The sequence below is a fragment of the Oncorhynchus nerka genome, linkage group LG20, assembly GCF_034236695.1.
Source record: "Oncorhynchus nerka isolate Pitt River linkage group LG20, Oner_Uvic_2.0, whole genome shotgun sequence".
Taxonomy (NCBI): domain Eukaryota; kingdom Metazoa; phylum Chordata; class Actinopteri; order Salmoniformes; family Salmonidae; genus Oncorhynchus; species Oncorhynchus nerka.
Genome location: NC_088415.1, coordinates 23,457,209 through 23,480,532, shown reverse-complemented (window position 1 = coordinate 23,480,532; position 23,324 = coordinate 23,457,209). Strand labels below are relative to the sequence as shown.

At 43.8% G+C, this 23,324-nt stretch overlaps 1 protein-coding gene across 3 annotated transcripts in view; it reads right to left on the bottom strand.

Moving 5' to 3' along the window:
• Positions 1 to 23,324, bottom strand: part of LOC115102091 (IQ motif and SEC7 domain-containing protein 1-like) — a 236,841-nt gene that overhangs the window by 106,585 nt on the left and 106,932 nt on the right. Inside the window, exon 1 of one of the 3 annotated variants that reach the window (XM_029621661.2) lies at positions 18,851 to 19,991. The exons of the other annotated variants lie outside the window; for them this stretch is intronic. Within the exon in view, the coding sequence (XP_029477521.1) occupies positions 18,851 to 18,990 (140 nt within the window). The 5' untranslated portion in view covers positions 18,991 to 19,991. Of the gene's footprint in view, positions 1 to 18,850; positions 19,992 to 23,324 lie in introns of those variants that run through there. 3 annotated transcript variants of the gene reach the window in all.

The following is a 23,324-nucleotide window of genomic DNA, read 5'->3' as shown; positions in this document are numbered from 1 at the left end:
CATAAAAAGGAGATTAACATAGAACATAGAAAGTCAGAACTCTTTGGTGGTTGAATGACATCACTCACACCTCTGACCAACATTCTTTATGAGGCATAACCTTTATGACAAAGACATTACATTATCCCAGTAAGAGAACAGCTATCTCACTGCATAACCACCAAGTTTAAAGTCAAGGTCAAATTTCCAATGGATGGCATGGTGTTACATTAACAGTGCTGTGTATTCTGGAGACCAGCCAAAGACACCAACATATTCTAAGAGCAAATGTGGAATCACAGCTGAAAGCATTTATCAGCGTCAGACAAATACTGCCTCTTTATGGCTATATCATCATTGTGCTGTATCAATATGAATCTGCTGGTCCAGCAAAATGAAAGTCGGTAAAGGGCACACAGTGGTATCAGTTGAGCCATCAATCAGAATAAATGTGCTTATACAGAGAGCTGCTTGACAAGCTCCAGCACCGACTGCGGTCTGCTACTACAGACTGACATGGAGCATTATCGTAGTATGACCCTCACTCTACTTAACATTCCTAGTCCATCACTGATACCCAACCAGGTCAATCTCATCATGGCATCCAGTTGTCCGCTAAGAGAGAGACTTGAATGTGAAGTCAAACAAATAAAGAGAAATGGCCCCCGTCGAGAGGCAGCCTACATGTCAGCACTACAACATGGCGTAGGGTGACCCAGGAGAGGGGTCTGGCTTCAGGGGTGGAGGGGGAGATGAGAGATGAGATGCAGTGGTCAATCTATAGAAGTTGAAATGCAACAGGGTGGAATAAAGTGTGGAGAGAATGTGTAAGAATAAAGCAGGGAGAAAGAAAGGGCAGGATGGTGGGTTAAGGAGGGATAGAAGGATGCAGTTAGAGGAAGGAACGAGGGGATGTGATTATGGATGGCTGCTACAGGTTTACGATGGCTACCTGTGAGCAGACTCTCATATTAATCATATAATGATGGTGTTTTCATCAGCCTGATCATTGCGAAACTAAAGAACAAGGTGAAATAACAGTGTGTCCCTGAACAGTGAAAGACAATTTGAATGGTCATGCCTTAGAATTGCACTCCCCCTAGTGGCAGCTAGCTAGCTGTAGTCTTCTATCAAATGCGTACGGCAGTACACAACATTTCCTCCCCAATTTTATTCCATTCAGAAACATAATCACATACACAACATATACTAGAAAACAAAATTTATTCATATCTCATTTCAATACAAGGATGCCCTGCAATTGAACCTTGACCTATGAGGGTGAAAACGATTCTCTCTGATTTATATACAGCATTGCTGAATTCATAAAGCTGTTTCTTCTGGAACACTTGAAGGTAATTCTTTATGATAATCCCAAGCAGTTTGCAAATATGAGCCACAGGCTGAATCACATCCGGCCGTGACTGGGAGTCCCATAGGTTGGCGCACAATTGGCCCAGCATTGTCCGGGTTTCAAGTAAAAATGTAAAAGGCAAATCTAATATATTTGGATTTGTTTAAAACTTTTTCGGTTACCACATGATTCCATATATGTTATTTCATAGTTTTTATGTCTTCACTATTATTCTACAATGTAGAAAATAGTCAAAATCAAGAAAATCCCTTGAATGAGTAGGTGTTCTAAAATTTCTGACTGGTAGTGTATGTACTATATCTTTAGATATAGGCCTATTGTAAATGTGTATTGTTGCAAAAATAAATATAAATACACACAAATGTAATACTTTTCGACCTGTCCCCAAATTAATATAATTGGTTCAGAGTTTGTTTTGATATTTCAACCTTGATTGCATTTTGTGTGGGGGGACAAAATCAATTTGCGCACGATGATGACGTAGTTTGGGCATGGTGTAAGACACAAAGGTCAGTCAATAAGGAACATTTGAAGAACTTTGAAAGTTTCTTCAAGTGCAGTCGCAAAAACCATCAAGCGCTATGAGGAAACTGGCTCTCATGAGGACCACCACAGGAATGGAAGACCCAGAGTTACCTCTGCTGCAGAGGATAAGTTCATTAGAGTTACCAGCCTCAGAAATTGCAGCCCAAATCAATGCTTCAGAGTTCAAGTAACATACACATGTCAACATCCACTGTTCAGAGGAGACTGTGAATCAGGCCTTCATGGTCGAATTTCTGCAAAGAAACCACTACTGAAGGACACCAATAAGAAGAAGAGACTTACTTGGGCCAAGAAACACTAATGGACATTAGAACGGTGGAAATCTGTCCTTAGGTCTGATGAGTCCAAATTTGAGATTTTTGGTTCCGACCGCCGTGTCTTTGTGAGACGGGGTGTGGGTGAACAGATGATCTCCGCATGTGTGGTTCCTATCGTAAAAGCATGGAGGAGGTGTGATAGTGTGATGGAGCTTTGCTGTTGAAACTGTCTGTGATTAATTTAGAATTCAAGGCACACTTAACCAGCATGGCTGCAACAGCATTCTGCAGCGATATGCCATCCCATCTGGTTTGGGCTTAGTGGGACTATCATTTGTTTTTCAACAGGACAATGACCCAACACACCTCACAGGCTGTGTAACTGACAATATGACCTGGCCTCCACAATCACCCGACCCCAAACAAATTGAGATGGTTTTGGATGAGTCGGACCGCAGAGCAAAGGAAAAGCAGCCAAGTGCTCAGCATATGTGGGAACTCCTTCAAGACTGTTGGAAAAGAATTCCAGTTGAAGCTGATTGAGAGAATGCCAAGCGTGTGCAAAGCTGTCATCAAGTCAAAGGGTGGCTATTTGAAGAATCTAAAATATAAAATGTATTTTGATTTGTTTAACACTTTTTTGGTTACTACATGATTCCATGTGTGTTATTTCATAGTTTTGATGTCTTTACTATTATTCTACAATGTTGAAAATAGCAAAAATAAAGAAAGAACTTTTGATCAGTAGTGTAAATATATAAATATTATTTGATATATTTATACTACCAATATTAAGTCCATAAAGTCCATTATCCATCTGAAGAGTATGAATTAGGCTGTTTGAGTTTGAATTCTAAGCTACCTGCCTACACATTGTTGGAAGTACAATAGAACAACACAGCTACTGTAGTAGGTCAAATCTGTCTGCTGGAAAACATTGGTAGAGCATGGGTGAAGTAAGCATTGTGGTGTAATGTGAATTTCCTTCATTTTTCAGCTTCAGACCAATGACTACTACTCACTTAATAAAGGAAAATTCCACCCAAAACCACTCATTCCTATAATTTACTGTGTTGCATAATACTAATATATGAGAACAATATTTTTTTTGAACAAATGTTTAATTTTGTCGTTATAATAAGATTGGATGCAACATCTGAAAATTGTTGCTGCTCAAGTCGACTACAAAACCCACAATACAATGCTTTCTCTATGGGCTGGCTGGCTAGCTAGATAGCAAACGTAGCTACACACAACAATACCAAAGTCAATATCAGCATGTGAAGTAGCTAGTTAGCTCTAAAATCGCCAAAACAAACCGCATTATAGATTTAGGAGTCTACAATCTCATAATGTTCAACCTGCAGATCGATGTGCCTCAGAGTGCCAGTCTGACATTCACAACCGCACCACCATGCAATGCACCTTGGACTGAAGAGGCAGGAAAATAGGAAAAATTTGTTACACACTCTGTTAAATTAATGAATTGCTGCCTGCTTGAACAGCAATAGCTCAGATACACATGAAAACATGAGATGACCCAGGGAATCGATAGAACATTGCTCAAAGATGCACAAAAACAAGAACCAAAAAATTATATTAATCACCTTCCGGTTCTTACACCGGAAGGTGATTATACAACATTATTATACAACATAATAAAGTGCGTTGCTCGAGCCCTGAATGCTGATTGGCTGACAGCCGTGGTAAATCAAGGGTATGACAAAACATTTATTTTTACTGCTCTAATTACATAGGTAACCAGTTTATAATAGAAATTAGGCACCTCGGGGGTTTGACAAATGGCAACAGAAATAATGTAGTTATTAGTATTTATTTAATATTAACAGGCGATTTTCCAGATGGAAATAAATCTTGCTTAGGGACCCTAAAAGGCTAGAGCCGGCCCTGAGGCCAAGTTAATGGTTAGAACCTCTGTAGTAGCATCATTACATAAACCATAGTTATTAAAGTTGCACTTGAAAACGCTTGGAATCAAACAGCTGCTTCAGACCACTAACAGAACAGGTAAGTGCGTTGTTAAATGCCATGTCACTTAATACAAAGACGATCTCCGATAAATATAGAATCACATGGTTTATCTGTCTCTCTGTGACAGCAATAACTTCAGAACAAAGTTGACTACAAATGCAAAGTTGCTAATATCTTTGCAATTGATACATACAAGTGACGTATAAAAATATGCTTCAAATGAAAACAGAGATGGCGGTATTAAAATAAACAGTAGGCTATATTTTGTCTCTATATTTAGAATTTGTCTCCCAGTGTCTGTTGGAAAGTGCACTGAACCAGGTTTTCCACTAGGATTTTGCCGGTGCTTAGCTCAACAACAACAAAACTCCCTAGTCTTTTCCGACGACAAGCATACCCATAACATGATGCAGCTACCACCATGCTTGAAAATATGAAGAGTGCTACTCAGTAATGTGTTGTTTAGGATTTGCCCCAAACATAACGCTTTGTATTCAGGACATGAAGTTCATTTATTTGCCACAGTTTTTGCAGTTTTACTTTATTGCCTTATTGAAAAAAGGATGCATGTTTTGGAATGTTTTTATTCTGTACAGGCTTCCTTCTTTTCAAACTGTCATTTAGGTTTGTATTGTGGAGTAACTACAATGTTGTTGATCCATCCTCAGTTTTCTCCTACCACAGCTATCTAACTGTTTTAAAGTCACCATTGGCCTCATAGTGAAATTCCTGAGCAGTTTCCTTCCTCTCCGACAACTGAGTTAGGAAGGACGACTGTACTTTTGTAGTGACTGGGTGTATTGATACACCATCCACCATGCTCAAAAGGATATTCCATCTACCAACAGGTGCCCTTCTTTGTGAGGCGTTGGAAAAACTTCCTGGTTTTTGTGGTTGAATCTGTGTTTGAAATTCACTACTCCATTGAGGGATCTTACAGATAATTATATGTGTGGGATACAGAGATGAGGTAGTCATTCAAAAATCATGTTAACTTCTTGGTGACAGGGGGCAGTATTTTCACATCCAGATGAAATGCATGCCCAAATTCAACTGCCTGCTACTCATCCCCAGAAGATAAGATATGCATATTATTAGTAGATTTGGATAGAAAACACTGAAGTTTCTAAAACTGTTTGAATCATGTCTGTGAGTATAACAGAACTTATTTAGCAGGTGAAACCCAGAGGACAAACATTCAGATTTTTTTTTTGAGGTCACTCTTTTCAATGGGTTTTCATTGGGAATCCAGATTTCTAAGATTTCTTGCAGTTCCTATCGCTTCCACTGGATGTCTTTAGAAATTGGTTGAGGTTATTCCTTTGTGTAATGAAGAAGTACGGCCATCTTGAACGAGGGTCACTTGAAGTGTACTGTTAGATAGATGTGCGTGACCAGAAAGCATGCTTCAGTTTGTTTTCTTCCAGTATTGAACACAAATCATCCCGTCTTAAATTTGATCGATTAAGTATTTTTTTACACAAATAAAGTGTTATTATAAAAGTACCAAATAAATGGACATTTTGGATATATATCGACGTAATTAATCGAACAAAAGGACCATTTGTGATGTTTATGGGACATATTGGAGTGCCAACAAAAGAAGCTCGTCAAAGGCATGAAGTATATTTTTTATTTCTGCATTTTATGTCGCGCCTGCAGGGTTGAAATATGGTTTCTCTCTTTGTTTACGGAGGTGCTATCCTCGGCTAATAGCATCGTTTGATTTGGGCGAAAATACTTTTTTGAAATCTGACATGTTGGCTCGATTCACAATAAGTGTAGCTTTAATTTTGTGATTTAATGAAAGTTTGATTTTTATAGTAATTTATTTGAATTTGGCACTCTGCATTTTCCCTGGCTTTTGGCCAGGTGGGACGCTAGCGTCCCACATATCCCAGAGAGGTTAAACACTATTATTGCACACAGAGTGAGTCCATGCAACTTATTATGTGACTTGTTTTGCAAAGTTTACTCCTGAATTTATTTAGGCTTGCCATAACAAAAGGGTTGAATACTTACTGACTCAAGACATTTCAGCTTTTCATTTGTAATTTATTTGTAAAAAAAAATCTAAAAACATGATTCCACTTTGACATTATGAGGTACTGTGTGTAGTCCAGTGACACTACATCTCAATTTAATCCATTTAAAATTCAGGCTGTAAGAACAAAATTTGGTAAAAGTCGAGTTCTATTTTGCTACTTGCAGGCTACTTAATATATTTCATGATGTAATGATGTGCCAAATCTGTGATTTTATTTGGTGAGCATTAGAATAAGCCACTTCAATATTTTCAGCCGTAAGTGGTAATATCTTTCTAGGAGCTGATCCGTCGTCCGTATTGTGAAATAATTCTAATGTTAATGAAAGATTTGAATGGAGAAAACTGATCTTCCTTTCTTTCGATACATGCTCCAAAAACACACATAGCGACTGTTTTCTCTGTGTGGTGTTGAGGAAAACACATATTACATATTTGGCCGTTGTAGGAAAGATACATTAAAACACAAGTTCATAACATAAGTTCCATCACTAACGGGAAACCGATACCTGGCCTCTCCACTGTTCTCTCTTCCATAGTTGCGTCGTCACACTCCCTGTCCCTACACTCAACGAGGACCAACAAACCCAAGGGCTCTTTTAAGAGACACCCAATTAATTCAAATAAGCACACACCGTATGGGTATGTGCGCAAGGGGGTTTGTGTGTCGGAAAAGGGAGGGGGGTGTCAAAAACTATACGCCTGTCCGGTGTGTGCATGTATTATAAATTAGCAGCGTGACAGTTTTCCCAAAGTTACCAACGTTTGGTGTATCTAACTGGCTGTAATAGCAGCCAAGGAGGTTCGCTAGCATATTTATCTGTGCTCTGATTACACGCAAGTGTCCAGGTCAGCAGTTTACACAGATGACTGTCTTTAGCCATATGAAAACCCGTCCATGTCAACATATACCTGGCTAGCTAGCTACCTTCCTTTTGCTTCTCATCCAACTGGTGTTAGCTAGCTAGCTACAGCTGCTAGCTTTCTACTAGCTAGCTGCTACTGAACAGTGAGATTCGGCTGAAATACTACAAAAAGGTAGCACATTGTTGGTTTTTATTAGGCAGAAATGTGCATGTGAGAGAGAAAAATTGTGAATTTAATTTAAAAAATGTTGCACCTACAAACTTGTTCAGTTCAAATGGATAAGTCTAATGGTAATTTTATGGACAATGTTGTTGCGTGCGTACTGAAGGTAAGTGAGGAGTCAAACGCAGGAGAGCAGAAATGTCAGTGTAGCGTGTAACTTTTAATCAGGGACAAACACAGTCCAATACATTGGACAAACACAGTCCAATACAAACGCCCCAAACCCAAAGGGAACAAACAGTTCACCCGTAAGGAGTAGAACCACAACGCACCTTACTAAAAATCACTTCACGCGAAAATACAGAGGCAAGCCGCAACAAGAACAAATAATCCCGCACAAACCTAAGCTAGGAAACAGGGTAAATATACACACAGAAATAAAAACAAATGAAAATCAGGTGTGACAGAACCAAAGACAAAACAAACGGAAAAGGAAACATGGATCGGTGATGGCAGGTAGGCCGGTGACACCGACCGCCGAGCCCCGCCCGAACAGGGAGAGGAGCCATCTTCGGTGGAAATCGTGACAGCTGTAACCTCATTTTAATCCTATAGTCTAGAACAAATGCTAACGACCCTGGCAAAAATCCGGTATAGTAGTTCTCGGTAACGGCCAGACGGATCATGATGATCATGTGTTGTGTACCTTCAATCAAGTTGATTTGAATCAACATTGGTGTCATATTGGCTTAGATATGATGGTAGGGAGACTTGAATTTAACATTGTGTGTCAAACAATGCATACTATAACATTTAGATTACAGTCAAATCTTTTTTCACATAAGTAGATGCTACACTACTGCTGTTTAGCCTCCAGACTTAAAGAACCCATGCAGAAGAGAGGGAGGAGAGAGCGAGAACGAGGGTGAGGACAGAGAATGGACAGAGAAAGAAAGAAAAGGGAGGAGGGGGGAAAAGAGGGATAGAAAAAGAGAAGGGAAAAAAGAAAGGGGAGGAGAGCAAGAAAGAGAGAGATTGGGAGATAAATAGTTGAGAGGAAGAGAAATATGTGAGAGCGAAATTAAGCAAGAGAGGAGGGGAGAGAGGGGGGGAGGAAGGAGGGAGCAGGAGTGAGAACAGACTTACATAAAGCTGGAGCCGTGTTTAAAAGTAGAGAACAGAATCGAGGGAACAGAAGAAAAAGAGAGATCCAGTGAGGCTGCAGGGTGGAGGTGGAATCCATGTCCTCCCTCTCCTCCATCCCACTATTGTGAAGGCCTTTATTGGGGCCGGGCAACAAAATTGATGGAGAACATAGTCTTCCCTATCAAAGAGGGCATGCTTATACACAAGAGAGCAGACAGAGCTCACATGTGTAACGCAACATACACATTACAATGAATTATGTCTATTCTGGGTGGGGCGATAAAGCATTTTTTGTGATTTCGTGAGTGATGTTTTTGTTAATATTGGAATGGTTTGTAAGTAAGACAATGCACAGTGATTTGGGTGCATCATGTGAACATTGTTTAGGCATAATGTTATGACAACATTGCATACAACTGTGATGCTCTATATTGATGATAGGATTATCTATTGGCGAGTTATCAACAAACCACAGAAATTCAGAGTCATGAAAACCAAACAAGACAATACATTTTACACATGCATGCTTTTAGACCTATAATGGTTAAGGACAACCACATGCAAGATAAAAGGGTTTCAGTCACAATACAGTGAAAATAAATATGGTAATGAAATCAATGTTTCTACAAAATTGTAATTACATAACAGAGTACCATGTAAACATGCGTTCCCATAGAATGTGTATAGTTGTCCGTGGGAACACAATGTTCTGCATGCGCATGCTGCTGTGCCACCCTCCTTCCCACTGCTCTGTATCTCAGTGCCTGAAGCTGCTGTTGGGAATGTTAAGGGACTATTATGGGATGGCTCAATCCACAGACGCATAAACACTAGAATATACCCCTGAGAGAACTACAGCTCCCAGAGACATACCCCTGAGAGAACTACAGCTCCCAGAGATATACCCCTGAGAGAACTACAGCTCCCAGAGCTAATCCGTGCCCTGAGCATGTTCCAAACAAGCCCTGTCCAGTCCAGGGCTGACACTTCAAGTGCAAACCTAATAGCAATCACATTCCGTGACCCCAGCCCTCGTGTGGGTGCCAGTGTATTAGAGCAGAGTCCAATTTCAGAGCTGCCTAGTGCTAGCCTGGGCGCTAGTCTGATTCGGTCAATTTATCATTGTCTTGGCGAGGTAACCCTGTTAGGTTAATGATGGAAACAAGGTTGGAGTCGTTTCTTTTTTATTAAATCAGTCAACTCAAGAGGTGAATTAAAATTGTAAATCAGGAATTGATCATTTGTCATGAAAAATAACATAAGTTTCCATATTTTCAATTCATACCCAGAATTGACTGAATTGAAATGGAATAGCTGGAACACACTAGCGCCCAGGCTATTGTAGCATAGCCCCGGCTAGCATTGTTCTTATTGGCCCTGTTCAGTGCTGTTAGCGTCAAGGAGGTCTGAGTGCTTAGCTGTCCATCACCCCAATGGAGAGGAGATTCAGTGCTGTAATGTACTTAAGTAAAAATGTACTTAAGTTGTATCTGTACTTTACTATTTATATTTTTTACAACTTTTACATTGATTTTTATTTAACTGAGAACACATTCTCATTTACAGCAATGACCTGGGGAATAGTTACAGGGGAGAGGAGGTGGAATGAATGAGCCAATTGTAAGCTGGGGATGATAGGGTGACCGTGATAGTATGAGGCTCAGATTGGGAATTTAGCCAGGACACCTGGGTTAACACACCTACTCTTACGATAAGTGCCATGGGATCTTTAGTGACACAGAGAGTCAGGACAGCCGTTTAACTTCCCATCCGAAAGACGGCACCCTGCACAGGGAAACGTCCCCAATCACTGCCCTGAGGCATTGGGATATTTTTTGAGACCTGAGGAAAGGGTGCTTCCTACTGGCCCTCCAACACCACTTCCAGCAGCATCTGGTCTCCCATCCATCCCATCCAGGGACCAACCCTGCTTAGCTTTAGAAGCAAGCCAGCAGTGGGATGCAGGGTGGTATGCTGCTGGCCACTTCCCAGCTAGCACACTTGGTTCCTTGGAAGTTGTGGGAATGTACGTTTTTGGTTTACCATTGGTTCTTGGAACAAATCCATAAGTTTACTTACTGGTAAAATGGCCTGTTCTGGAATCGTTAAATAATAAAAAAGCAATTTAATCAATTTTAGAATAAGGCTGTAACATAACAAAATGAGGAGAAAGTCAAGGGGCCTGAATACTTTCCGAATGCACTGTATATTTTGGGTTATGGTGGGGCACGACAGTTTAACTAAGCTTATGAGGCATTTATGAGTTATATTCTTCAAAATCAATGGCTATATATCATGAATTTAACAGTCCAAAAAGGGAGGTAATAACTCCGGATTGACCTTTTAAAGGAGGGATTTGGTCAAAGCTACACAAACACACACACACGTGGGCATACACTCACCACACATTGTGTAACATGAACAGCAGCTGTTTTTTTAGACACATAAAGATGCTTGTCAGATTGACACAAATGTGTCTACTCTACTCTGACTAAAGCAGTGTTTGGTTCAGGGCGCCTCGCCAATTCACCTTTCATTAGGAGGCTGAGATGGAGGAGGCTGTTGTTTAAATTTCAGGACAGTTTCCTTTCGGAATTGCAATGTAGAACCCCTGTTCCTCATGAAGGAAACCCCTATTTTCCCAGGCCAACAGAAGAGAAATGGCTGTAGGGTAGATGTAAGGTGCTGGACTAAGGGTTGTAGGCTAGATGTGAGGTTCTGGACTAAGGGTTGTAGGGTAGATGTGAGGTTCTGGACTAAGGGTTGTAAGGTAGATGTGAGGTTCTGGACTAAGGGTTGTAGGGTAGATGTGAGGTGCTGGGCTAAGGGTTGTAGATGTGAGGCGCTGGGATAAGGGTTGTAGGGTAGATGTGAGGTGCTGGGCTAAGGGTTTTAGATGTGAGGCGCTGGGATAAGGGTTGTAGATGTGAGGTGCTGGGATAAGGGGTGTAGATGTGAGGTGCTGGGATAAGTGTTGTAGATGTGAGGTGCTGGGATAAGGGGTGTAGATGTGAGGTGCTGGGATAAGGGGTGTAGATGTGAGGTGCTGGGATAAAGGGTGTAGATGTGAGGTGCTGGGATAAGGTGTGTAGATGTGAGGTGCTGGGATAAGGTGTGTAGATGTGAGGTGCTGGGATAAGGGGTGTAGATGTGAGGTGCTGGGATAAAGGGTGTAGATGTGAGGTGCTGGGATAAGGGGTGTAGATGTGAGGTGCTGGGATAAAGGGTGTAGATGTGAGGTGCTGGGATAAGGGGTGTAGATGTGAGGTGCTGGGATAAGGTGTGTAGATGTGAGGTGCTGGGATAAGGGGTGTAGATGTGAGGTGCTGGGATAAGTGTGTAGATGTGAGGTGCTGGGATAAGGGGTGTAGATGTGAGGTGCTGGGATAAAGGGTGTAGATGTGAGGTGCTGGGATAAAGGGTGTAGATGTGAGGTGCTGGGATAAGGTGTGTAGATGTGAGGTGCTGGGATAAGGGGTGTAGATGTGAGGTGCTGGGATAAAGGGTGTAGATGTGAGGTGCTGGGATAAAGGGTGTAGATGTGAGGTGCTGGGATAAGGTGTGTAGATGTGAGGTGCTGGGACAAGGTGTGTAGATGTGAGGTGCTGGGATAAGGGGTATAGATGTGAGGTGCTGGGATAAAGGGTGTAGATGTGAGGTGCTGGGATAAGGTGTGTAGATGTGAGGTGCTGGGATAAGGTGTGTAGATGTGAGGTGCTGGGACAAGGTGTGTAGATGTGAGGTGCTGGGATAAGGGGTATAGATGTGAGGTGCTGGCATAAGGGGTGTAGGGACATTTTAGGCTATGAGCGACCTTATTAACAGCCTCCTGGTGCAGAGAGGTTTACTGATAGGAGTTTGACTACGTGCCCAGGAAGAAATATGTTGAAATACTCCAATCATATATTTACCAAAATATCTCCATATAAAACAATATAGACTTTTCATGTAAAAAAACAACAACATAATGGATATATATTCTGGGTTGTCACGGTTCATTTGAATAATGTCGGATTCTCTGGAGGGATGTAGAGTAGCTGTAGTGTAGCCTAAAGGCTCAAGCATCGATGCAGGGATGCCCATACCCAGATATTAGCTGGTAGATGGAATTGTGAAGCCGCTGTCCTGATGACGCCAGCGCTACGCTAGGCAAACAAACAACAGAGTGAGTCACCACCACCGCCAGGCACTGGCAGCACATTTCTCTGCTTTTAGCCTGAGTACACGACAGCACATTTCTCTGCTTTTAGCCTGAGTACACGGCAGCACATTTCTCTGCTTTTAGCCTGAGTACACGGCAGCACATTTCTCTGCTTTTAGCCTGAGTACACGGCAGCACATTTCTCTGCTTTTAGCCTGAGTACACGGCAGCACATTTCTCTGCTTTTAGCCTGAGTACACGGCAGCACATTTCTCTACCTTTAGCCTGAGTACACGGCAGCACATTTCTCTGCTTTTAGCCTGAGTACACGGCAGCATATTTCTCTGCTTTTAGCCTGAGTACACGGCAGCACATTTCTCTGCTTTTAGCCTGAGTACACGGCAGCACATTTCTCTGCTTTTAGCCTGAGTACACGGCAGCACATTTCTCTGCTTTTAGCCTGAGTACACGGCAGCACATTTCTCTGCTTTTAGCCTGAGTACACGGCAGCACATTTCTCTGCTTTTAGCCTGAGTACACGGCAGCACATTTCTCTACCTTTAGCCTGAGTACACGGCAGCACATTTCTCTGCTTTTAGCCTGAGTACACGGCAGCATATTTCTCTGCTTTTAGCCTGAGTACACGGCAGCACATTTCTCTGCTTTTAGCCTGAGTACACGGCAGCACATTTCTCTACCTTTAGCCTGAGTACACGGCAGCACATTTCTCTGCTTTTAGCCTGAGTACACGGCAGCACATTTCTCTACCTTTAGCCTGAGTACACGGCAGCACATTTCTCTGCTTTTAGCCTGAGTACACGGCAGCATATTTCTCTGCTTTTAGCCCGAGTACACGGCAGCACATTTCTCTGCTTTTAGCCTGAGTACACGGCAGCACATTTCTCTACCTTTAGCCTGAGTACACGGCAGCACATTTCTCTGCTTTTAGCCTGAGTACACGGCAGCACATTTCTCTGCTGTTAACCTGAGTACACGGCAGCACATTTCTCTGCTTTTAGCCTGAGTACATACACGGCAGCACATTTCTCTGCTTTTAGCCTGAGTACACGGCAGCACATGTCTCTGCTTTTAGCCTGAGTACACGGCAGCACATTTCTCTGCTTTTAGCCTGAGTACACGGCAGCACATTTCTCTACCTTTAGCCTGAGTACACGGCAGCACATTTCTCTGCTTTTAGCCTGAGTACACGGCAGCACATTTCTCTGCTTTTAGCCTGAGTACATGGCAGCACATTTCTCTGCTTTTAGCCTGAGTACACGGCAGCACATTTCTCTGTCTTTAGCCTGAGCACACGGCAGCACATTTCTCTGCCTTTAGCCTGAGCACACGGCAGCACATTTCTCTGCTTTTAGCCTGAGTACACGGCAGCACACAGCTCAGCGCTGGAACTGCAGAGTCAGGCAGCAGGACACAAGGAAGCATGACGGGCTGTTACCTACCGGCCTGCATAGCCAGTCTGCATAACACATGCTGCCACGGCCAACGATTGGCTCAGATCAAATTCCATCCATCATTTCAGATTATAATATTAATAGAAATTCTATTTCCATTTCAAGAAAGTATTTCCAATGAATAGGCCGATCATTCAATTCTTAGTAATTTGATGCACTTAATTGACTGAATTGAAATGGAATTTAACCACAGAGATACAAAGGAAAAATTAAATGGATTTGACCCCTATGTTCATGCTGGCCATTATGTAAGACTATGTAAATAATCCTGCTGTCACTGCTTGGCCAGGCAATACAGAGAGCATGCTGTCACATCTGATCTAGTCAGCACATGGGGCAGTAAGCAACAGCCCTGCAAGTCACTCACCACACACACACACACACACACACACACACACACACACACGGTAATGTGCAGATACATTCTGCATGGATGTACGAGATTGTCTTCACAATAACACTGTCCCATCCTTCCCTGAGCCACTGTCCCCTGGGCCATCAGAGAGAAGGGTAGTAGTAGAAATGGGCTTAATGACAGAGTATATCACCCAATACTGTACAAATTCTGTTTTTCCCAGCTCTTGTGCCAAGTTGATTGTATGTAAACACTCTCGTCATCATACTGTATGTCATCAGTAGGGACCAGTCTCTGACGATCATACTATATTAGATCACATCTCTGTACTGCCACAGTCAGGTTCATATCTCTGTATTGCCACAGTCAGGTTCATATCTCTGTATTGCCACAGTCAGGTTCATATCTCTGTACTGCCACAGTCAGGTTCATATCTCTGTATTGCCACAGTCAGGTTCATATCTCTGTATTGCCACAGTCAGGTTCATATCTCTGTACTGCCACAGTCAGGTTCATATCTCTGTATTGCCACAGTCAGGTTCATATCTCTGTATTGCCACAGTCAGGTTCATATCTCTGTACTGCCACAGTCAGGTTCATATCTCTGTATTGCCACAGTCAGGTTCATATGTCTGTATTGCCACAGTCAGGTTCATATCTCTGTACTGCCACAGTCAGGTTCATATCTCTGTACTGCCACAGTCGGGTTCATATCTCTGTACTGCCACATTCGGGTTCATATCTCTGTACTGCCACAGTCAGGTTCATATCTCTGTACTGCCACAGTCAGGTTCATATCTCTGTACTGCCAGTCAGGTTCATATCTCTGTACTGCCACAGTCAGGTTCATATCTCTGTACTGCCAGTCAGGTTCATATCTCTGTACTGCCACAGTCAGGTTCATATCTCTGTACTGCCAGTCAGGTTCATATCTCTGTACTGCCACAGTCAGGTTCATATCTCTGTACTGCCAGTCAGGTTCATATCTCTGTACTGCCACAGTCAGGTTCATAGGGAAGTGATGACTATAGGTCTCCTTCATTCTGTATAGTTGGATCATAGTTGGATGGTGATTATCAGTATTTTCTCTGTAAAAGTAAAGATATCTTAATAGAAAAACAATCACGCAGTAAGTCACCCAGTAAAATACTACTTGAGTAAAAGTCTAAAAGCATCTGGTTTTAAATCTACTTAAAAGGAAATGTTCACCCATTTTGAACGTTACAGTGCCTTCGGAAAGTATTCAGACCCCTTGACTTTTGCCATATTTCCTTAGGTTACAGCCTTACTCTAAAATGTATATATATCCCCCCCCCATCAATCTACACACAATACCCTGTACTAACAAAGCAATTGTTTTATTTTTTTTATTTTTTTATGTTTGCTAATGTATTAAAAATAAAAAATAAAAATATAACATTTACATAAGTATTCATACCTTTTACTCAGTACTTTGTTGAAGCACCTTTGACAGCAATTTACAGCCTGGAGTCTTCTTGGGTATGACGGTACAAGCTTGGCACACCTGCATTTGGGGAGTTTCTCCCATTTTTCTCTGCAGATCCTGTCAAGCTTCCAGAGAAGCTTGAGAGGATTGATCGGGTTCAAGTCCGGGTCGTTGTCCTGTTGGAAGGTGAACCTTCAAACCAGTCTGAGGTCCTGAGTGCTCTGGAGCAGGTTTTCATCAAGGATCTCTCTGTACTTTGCTCTGTTCATCTTTCCCTAGATCCTGACTAGTCTCCCAGTCCCTGCTGCTGAAAAACATCCACATAGCATGATGCTGCCACCACCGTAGGGATGGTGCCAGGTTTCCTCCAGACGCTTGGCATTCAGGCCAAGGAATTCAACCTCGGTTTCAACAGACCAGAGAATCTTGTCCTTTAAGTGCCTGTTGGCAAACTCCAAGCGGGCTGTCATGTGCCTTTTACTGAAGAGTGACTTCCGTCTGGCCACTCTACCATAAAGGCCTGATTGGTGGAGTGCTGCAAAGCTGGTTGTCCTTCTGGAAGGTTCTCCCATCTCCACAGAGGAACACTGGAGCTCTGTCAGAGTGACCATCTGGTTCTTGGTCACCTCCCTGACTAAGGCCCTTCTCTCCCGATTGCTCAGTTTGGCCGGGCAGCCGGCTCTGGGAAGAGTCTTGGTGGATTCAAACGTCTTCCATTTAATAATGATGGAGGCCACTGTGTTCAATGCCGCAGAACGTTTTTGGTACCCTTCCCCAGATCTGTGCCTCGACACAATCCTGTCTTAGAGCTCTACGGACAACTCCTTCGACCTCATGGCTTGGTTTTTGCTCTGACATGCACTGTCAACTGTGGGATCTTATATAGACAGGTGTGTGACTTTCCAAATAATGTCCAATCAATTGAATTTACCACAGGTGGACTCTAATCAAGTTGTAGAAACATCTCAAATACGATCAATGGAAACAAGATGCACCTGAGCTCAATTTCGAGTCTCATAGCAAATGGTCTGAATACTTATGTAAATAAGGTGTGCTTTTTTATTTTTTCATATACATTTCCAAACATTTCTTAAAACCTGTTTTCACTTTGTCCGTATGGGGTATTGTGTGTAGATTGATGAGCACATTTATTTTTAAACGTAGCTGTAACGTAACAAAATGTGAAAAAATACTTTCTGAATGCACTGACTGTAAGCTTGTTTTACTCCTACGTTTCCTACGTTTCTTAACAAAGTCAATGTAAACAAACACAGTTTCAAAACATGGTTAAAAGGATCATTTTGATCTCATGGTCAGTTCTTGCATCCATTGGTCTGTCTATGAATTTGAGAGGGGTTCTTTTTCTGAAGCCCCATCTCTCAGCTGTTTACCAAAACAAGTGGCGGGGTACCCACGTTGTTATTGTTTGAATTTAGGATGAACCCTTTAACCCTGACCCCCGTGTCACCTTTACTTCCTGACCTGCATTAATCTGGTCTCATTTAAAGCCGTCAGTCAGTCCATCAGTCTGTGTCCAGTGAAGTGGACTGCTTCAGGAAAGACAAGGAATCGGAGACAGATGGTGCTGCTGATTATGCAATGCTTATAACCATCCCAGTCAAGCAGAAGAAAAACACACAGGTATGGACTGTAGCAGTAGTGGTGGCCTGCCTGGGGCTTATGACGTATTACTTTAATACTGAAAAATACCACACAAAATTAAAGCATCACTGTGAATAATCATGTGTTATAATATTGTAGGTACTGCAAAACGACTCTAGCTTTTGGGATTGTGAGTAACAAGACCAGATTGCCTGTGAAGGACTTGGCAGAGGCTATTGCATATTTATTAAGTGGACTGATCCCTATTTTCTGCACAAAATGATCACCCAGTGACGGGCCAATTCATATAACACAATGATACCTGAGCAATACGCATCCACACACATGAAGATCTATCTGATAATCATTATATTATAAGTGCACACTAACCAATGCATCTTGGTTAGGTTGCATACCATCACAAAATGCAAATCAGGATAAACTGACAAAAATAGATGATTTTTTTCAGTCATATGAGCTCTGTGTGGAATCATGTTGGAACAAACCGATTTTGGCGCAGGCACCTGCACCGAAACAACAATAGAAATTCAACCCCCCACCCCTCCGGAAGAGAGAGGTTGGAGGTTCACTGTGTGATACAGGAATACAATATGATTCCTGTATCCTTTCACAAACAAAGACCTAATCAGAGATGACACAAGGATTTATTCAGCTGAGGTAGCAGCAACGCTAAACTGGAGAGACAAGCATGGAACATCTAAAACAATGTTGAAGCGAACAACGACATCCCAAAAATAACATCCACTACACTACACTACCAGCCGTATCAATAACGCACGCACCCACGCGCACACACACACCAGAGCTGGGATGAAATCACGCACTACATAAAAGCTGTCATAGCATCAGCCAAAAATGAGTCATATTCTCCTTGTCAGTCATCAGCCACTCAAAACAAAGCAACTCCCATGACAGGGTGATTTCAATCACAATGGAAACAATCTGACAGTATAACATCACAACAGTCTACCAAAAACCCTTCATCCTCCCTCATCACATCATAGGGTGTCCATTTCAACAAAAATGATTTAAAAAAGTAATTGATCATATAAATATTACCACCAACACACACGTCTCACACACACACACACACACACACACACACACACACACACACACACACACACACACACACACATCCCCTCACATGACCACCATCCCCTCACATGACCACCAGAGCCACAAACTCATCCCATCTCTATTCTCCAGACATGACAGGATGAGAGGAGAGGACAGAGCAAGGTCTGCAAGCGCCAGCAAGCGCCAGCTAGGTGACTCAGCACATGCACTGGAGACACTGCAATAACAAAGTGCCACACTGCATCCTTGTCAATGAAGAATGGAAGGACCAGTGCCTGCCTGGTTGCATCAGCCCAGCCACAGCCACACCTCCATACAGCCCCATTCATACAGCATTAGGTTCACAGGGACTGCTACTACTCACATGTCATATAGCCGGTAGGACATGGCAGAGCTGGGTCTGTCCGGGTGAGCCCCGCCACCGGGTGGTGTGCTGGACTCGCTGCGGGGACGCCTGGGGTCGGTGCTGCTCACCACGGCACGCCACACGCTCGGCTTGTCCATCCTCCTGGCTCGTCAATGGGACTTGACTCAACGGAGCAGAAGCGTGCGCACAGACTCATACACTCTCTCACATACACTCTCACTCTCAGTCACAAACAGCCAGCCAGAAAGAGCTCTGTGATGTAACGAGGCAGGTCCAAAAGGCAGGCAGGGGGTGTGTAGTGGTAGAGCAGGGCACAGTGAGGCTGGGAGGCTGCCTGTTTAACACTGATAAACAGCCTCCCTTTAAACCCATGCGGGGTGATGATGGCTGAACACATGCCAAGGCAGAGGAGACAGGGCTAGCCATCAAAAGCATGGGGATAACCTGCAGGAGTGAGAATGATATATTTATTGTCTCTAATACACACCGGATCTCATCCACATCCTCCCTACACCACCTCTCCTCTGCTCACGGTAGTACAGCCCGCAGCCGGGCCACCCGATTGGCTCCCTGGTCTCCATGGAAACAGGAGAATGTGTTGGAGGTAGGGCTCAGTCTCTCTCTCCCTCCTCTCTCTCCCTTTTCGTGGAATCAATGAGTTTCTTTCCGCTGCATCCCAAACTGATGAGGCTTTTAAGACTAATGAGGGATTGTGCAATTAGTTTGTCAGGTAAAGCCTGTTAATTAGACTCTATAGGAAGACAGGGTATCTGCTTCGTGGCTCTGGAGAGTGACGGCTGGGAAAAACACCTCATATGAGAGACAGAGAGAAGCCCTTTGAATTGACTTGAGAGATAGGCAAATGATATCAAAGGGCAGCCAGCGAGCACAGCCTAGCCATAACAAAGGGCAGCCAGTGAGCACAGCCTAGCCATAACAAAGGGCAGACAGTAAGCACAGCCTAGCCATAACAAAGGGCAGCCAGTGAGCACAGCCTAGCCATAACAAAGGGCAGCCAGTGAGCACAGCCTAGCCATAACAAAGGGCAGCCAGTGAGCACAGCCTAGCCATAACAAAGGGCAGCCAGTGAGCACAGCCTAGCCATAACAAAGGGCAGCCAGTGAGCACAGCCTAGCCATAACAAAGGGCAGACAGTGAGCACAGCCTAGCCATAACAAAGGGCAGACAGTGAGCACAGCCTAGCCATAACAAAGGGCAGACAGTGAGCACAGCCTAGTTTAAAAAACACTGATGAAGAAAAGCTACCAATCCTACTAGGAGAGGACATAGAAAGCTGTAGGTTGGCAGCACACTACATAACAGCCTGTCACAAGATGACAGTTAGTGACAATTACAATAGGATGAGGAAGAATGTGTATTATTTTATTGAGTCCATTATTTAATTTCACCCCCATATTAACATCGTTACTGGATCATTCTGTTGATTTCCATAACATGGTCATTTTCTATTGATAATACTTGTAAATGACTCTTTTTATAATGTAACATTGTGCTTTGGCACGATGTATCAATACTGTATGTCATGCCAATAAAGTACATTGAAATGTAATTGAGAGAGAGTGGAAGATTATAAAACATCTACGAGTGAAGAATGAGTGTATGTGCAATTCTTACAAGGCTGGTGACTTATGTTCTTTGTTCAACACAGGAAACAATTATCCATCAAATATTGAGGTTACACAGCCGTTGCATCATAGGGGAGGGTGGTAGAGCCCATTCAAAAAGAGTCTTAGATCTATAGGAACATCTGCAATATATATTCTATACTCATTCATGTAATGATGGAACTCTCATGCACAGCACATCCATTTCACAAATAAGCCACCTCAATAATGCAAGCGACACACACATCAAAGTGTTGTCTATTAAATCTGCTCTTGGGGCAAAATGGGTCTATACTTACCAAACCACATATAATAGCAGGCTGGGCACTAGGGAGGGCTGGGAACTAGGGAGGGCTGGGGAGCCTCGACAGGGGTATTATTGTTGACCCCCCTATAACTCCTCTACTCCCCCCCATAACTCCTCCCCCCCCCATACATTCTCTATTCCCCCGTAACTCCTCTACTCCCCCGTAACTCCTCTACTCCCCGTAACTCCTCTACTCCCCCCGTAACTCCTCTACTCCCCCGTAACTCCTCTACTCCCCCTGTAACTTCTCTACTCCCCGTAACTCCTCTACTCCCCCTATAACTCCTCTACTCCCCCTATAACTCCTCTACTCCCCCAACTCCTCTACTCCCCCAACTCCTCTACTCCCCCCTATAACTCCTCTACTCCCCCTATAACTCCTCTACTCCCCCTATAACTCCTCTACTCCCCCGCTATAACTCCTCTACTCCCCCGCTATAACTCCTCTACTCCCCGCTATAACTCCTCTACTCCCCCTATAACTCCTCTACTCCCCCCTATAACTCCTCTAATCCCCCTATAACTCCTCTACTCCCCCCTATAACTCCTCTACCTCCCCCCTATAACTCCTTTACTCCCCGCTATAACTCCTCTACTCCCCCTATAACTCCTCTACTCCTCCCCCTATAACTCCTCTACTCCCCGCTATAACTCCTCTACTCCCCCTATAACTCCTCTACTCCCCCTATAACTCCTCTACTCCCCCTATAACTCCTCTACTCCCGCATAACCCCCTATAATTCCTCTACTCCCCCATATAACTCCTCTACTCCCCCCATAACTCCTCTACTCCCCCATAACTCCTCTACTCCCCCATAACTCCTCTACTCCCCCCATAACTCCTCTACCCCCCTATAACTCCTCTACTCCCCCTATAACCCCCTCACTCCTCTACCCCCTTTCTAACTCCTCTACTCCCCCTCTAACCTCCCCTACCCCTAACTCCTCTACTCCACCCTATAACTCCTCCACCCCTCTATAACTCCTCTACTCCCCCTATAACTCCTCTACCCCCCATAACTCCTCTACTCCCCCCATAACTCCTCTACCCCCTATAACTCCTCTACTCCCCCTATAACCCCCTCACTCCTCTACCCCTTTCTAACTCCTCTACTCCCCCTCTAACCTCCCCTACCCCTAACTCCTCTACTCCCCTATAACTCCTCTACCCCCTATAACTCCTCTACTCCCCCTATAACTCCTCTACCCCCCTATAACTCCTCTACTCCCCCATAACTCCTCTACTTCCCCCTATAACCCCCTCACTCCTCTACCCCTTATAACTCCTCTACTCCCCTATAACTCCTCTACTCCCCCTATAACTCCTCTACTCCCCCTATAACTCCTCTACCCCCATAAAACTCCTCTACCCCCCCCATAACTCCTCTACTCCCCCATAACTCCTCTACCCCCACTATAACTCCTCTACTCCCCCTATAACCCCCTCACTCCTCTACCCCTTTCTAACTCCTCTACTCCCCTCTAACCTCCCCTACCCCTAACTCCTCTACCCCCCCAACTCCTCTACTCCCCCTATAACTCCTCTACTCCCCCCTCTAACCCCCTAACTCCTCCTAACTCCTCTAACTCTTCTACCCCCCTCTAACCACTCTACTTGCCCCCTAACTCCCCTACCCCACTAACTCATCTACTCCCCTAACCCCTCTAACCCCTCTACTTGCCCCTCTAGCTCCTCCAAACCCCTCCTCCCCCTCATTAGAGGGTGTCTGTCTAGCTGTTCTTGTCAAAGCACAGCTTGCTCCGCTCTGTAACTAACACCATTTTCTATGGGTGGGGTGAGATCCATTTTATTTCCCACTGAGAGCAGAGCTGCAAGCCCAAGACAGGATGTTGTTAGACAGTGCACAGGCAACGAGAGGAGATGTGCGCTAAGCACATCACACTCCTCACGACGCGGACAACATTCTCTATACATGTAAACATTCATGTACACACACACACAAACTAAGCACCATCAATCACACAGCACGTTTATCCACTTTACTCTATTTTCACACCGTCTCACGGCTCTCAACCATTGGCCTATTCTTCTTTAATGAAGTGGTCCATTTTGATATAACGGTGTGTCAGTGTGTGTTGTATCAGTCCTCTCCTGCCAACCTCTGCACCCCCATCCCTGTTGCCATACAGTACAGCCTCTCTGTGCCCAGCTGGCCTGGTGGATGAGACTGGGCACTGACTCTGGCAGGGGTATGGTGCACTGAGAGCCTGCCAACGCACGCACGCACGCACACACGCACACACACACACACCTACAGTAGCCGCAGCAGTGAAGGCTTTAACCATCACAGGAAGTGCATACTGATGAGTCCCAGCCTAATTGCCTCATCCCTGTTCTCTGTGAGAGAAGCAGCGAACTGCAGAGCCTTCTTAGTCAACGGGATCCAAAAGTGTCAGGAAATGGCTCAGATGGTGGATAGATATGGCGCAGAATGCTAATAGGCTGTGGCCCCTGGGCAGATATCTTCATCTGGGTTTTCCTTTCCACTGCTGAGAACAGACATTAACAGAGAACAAC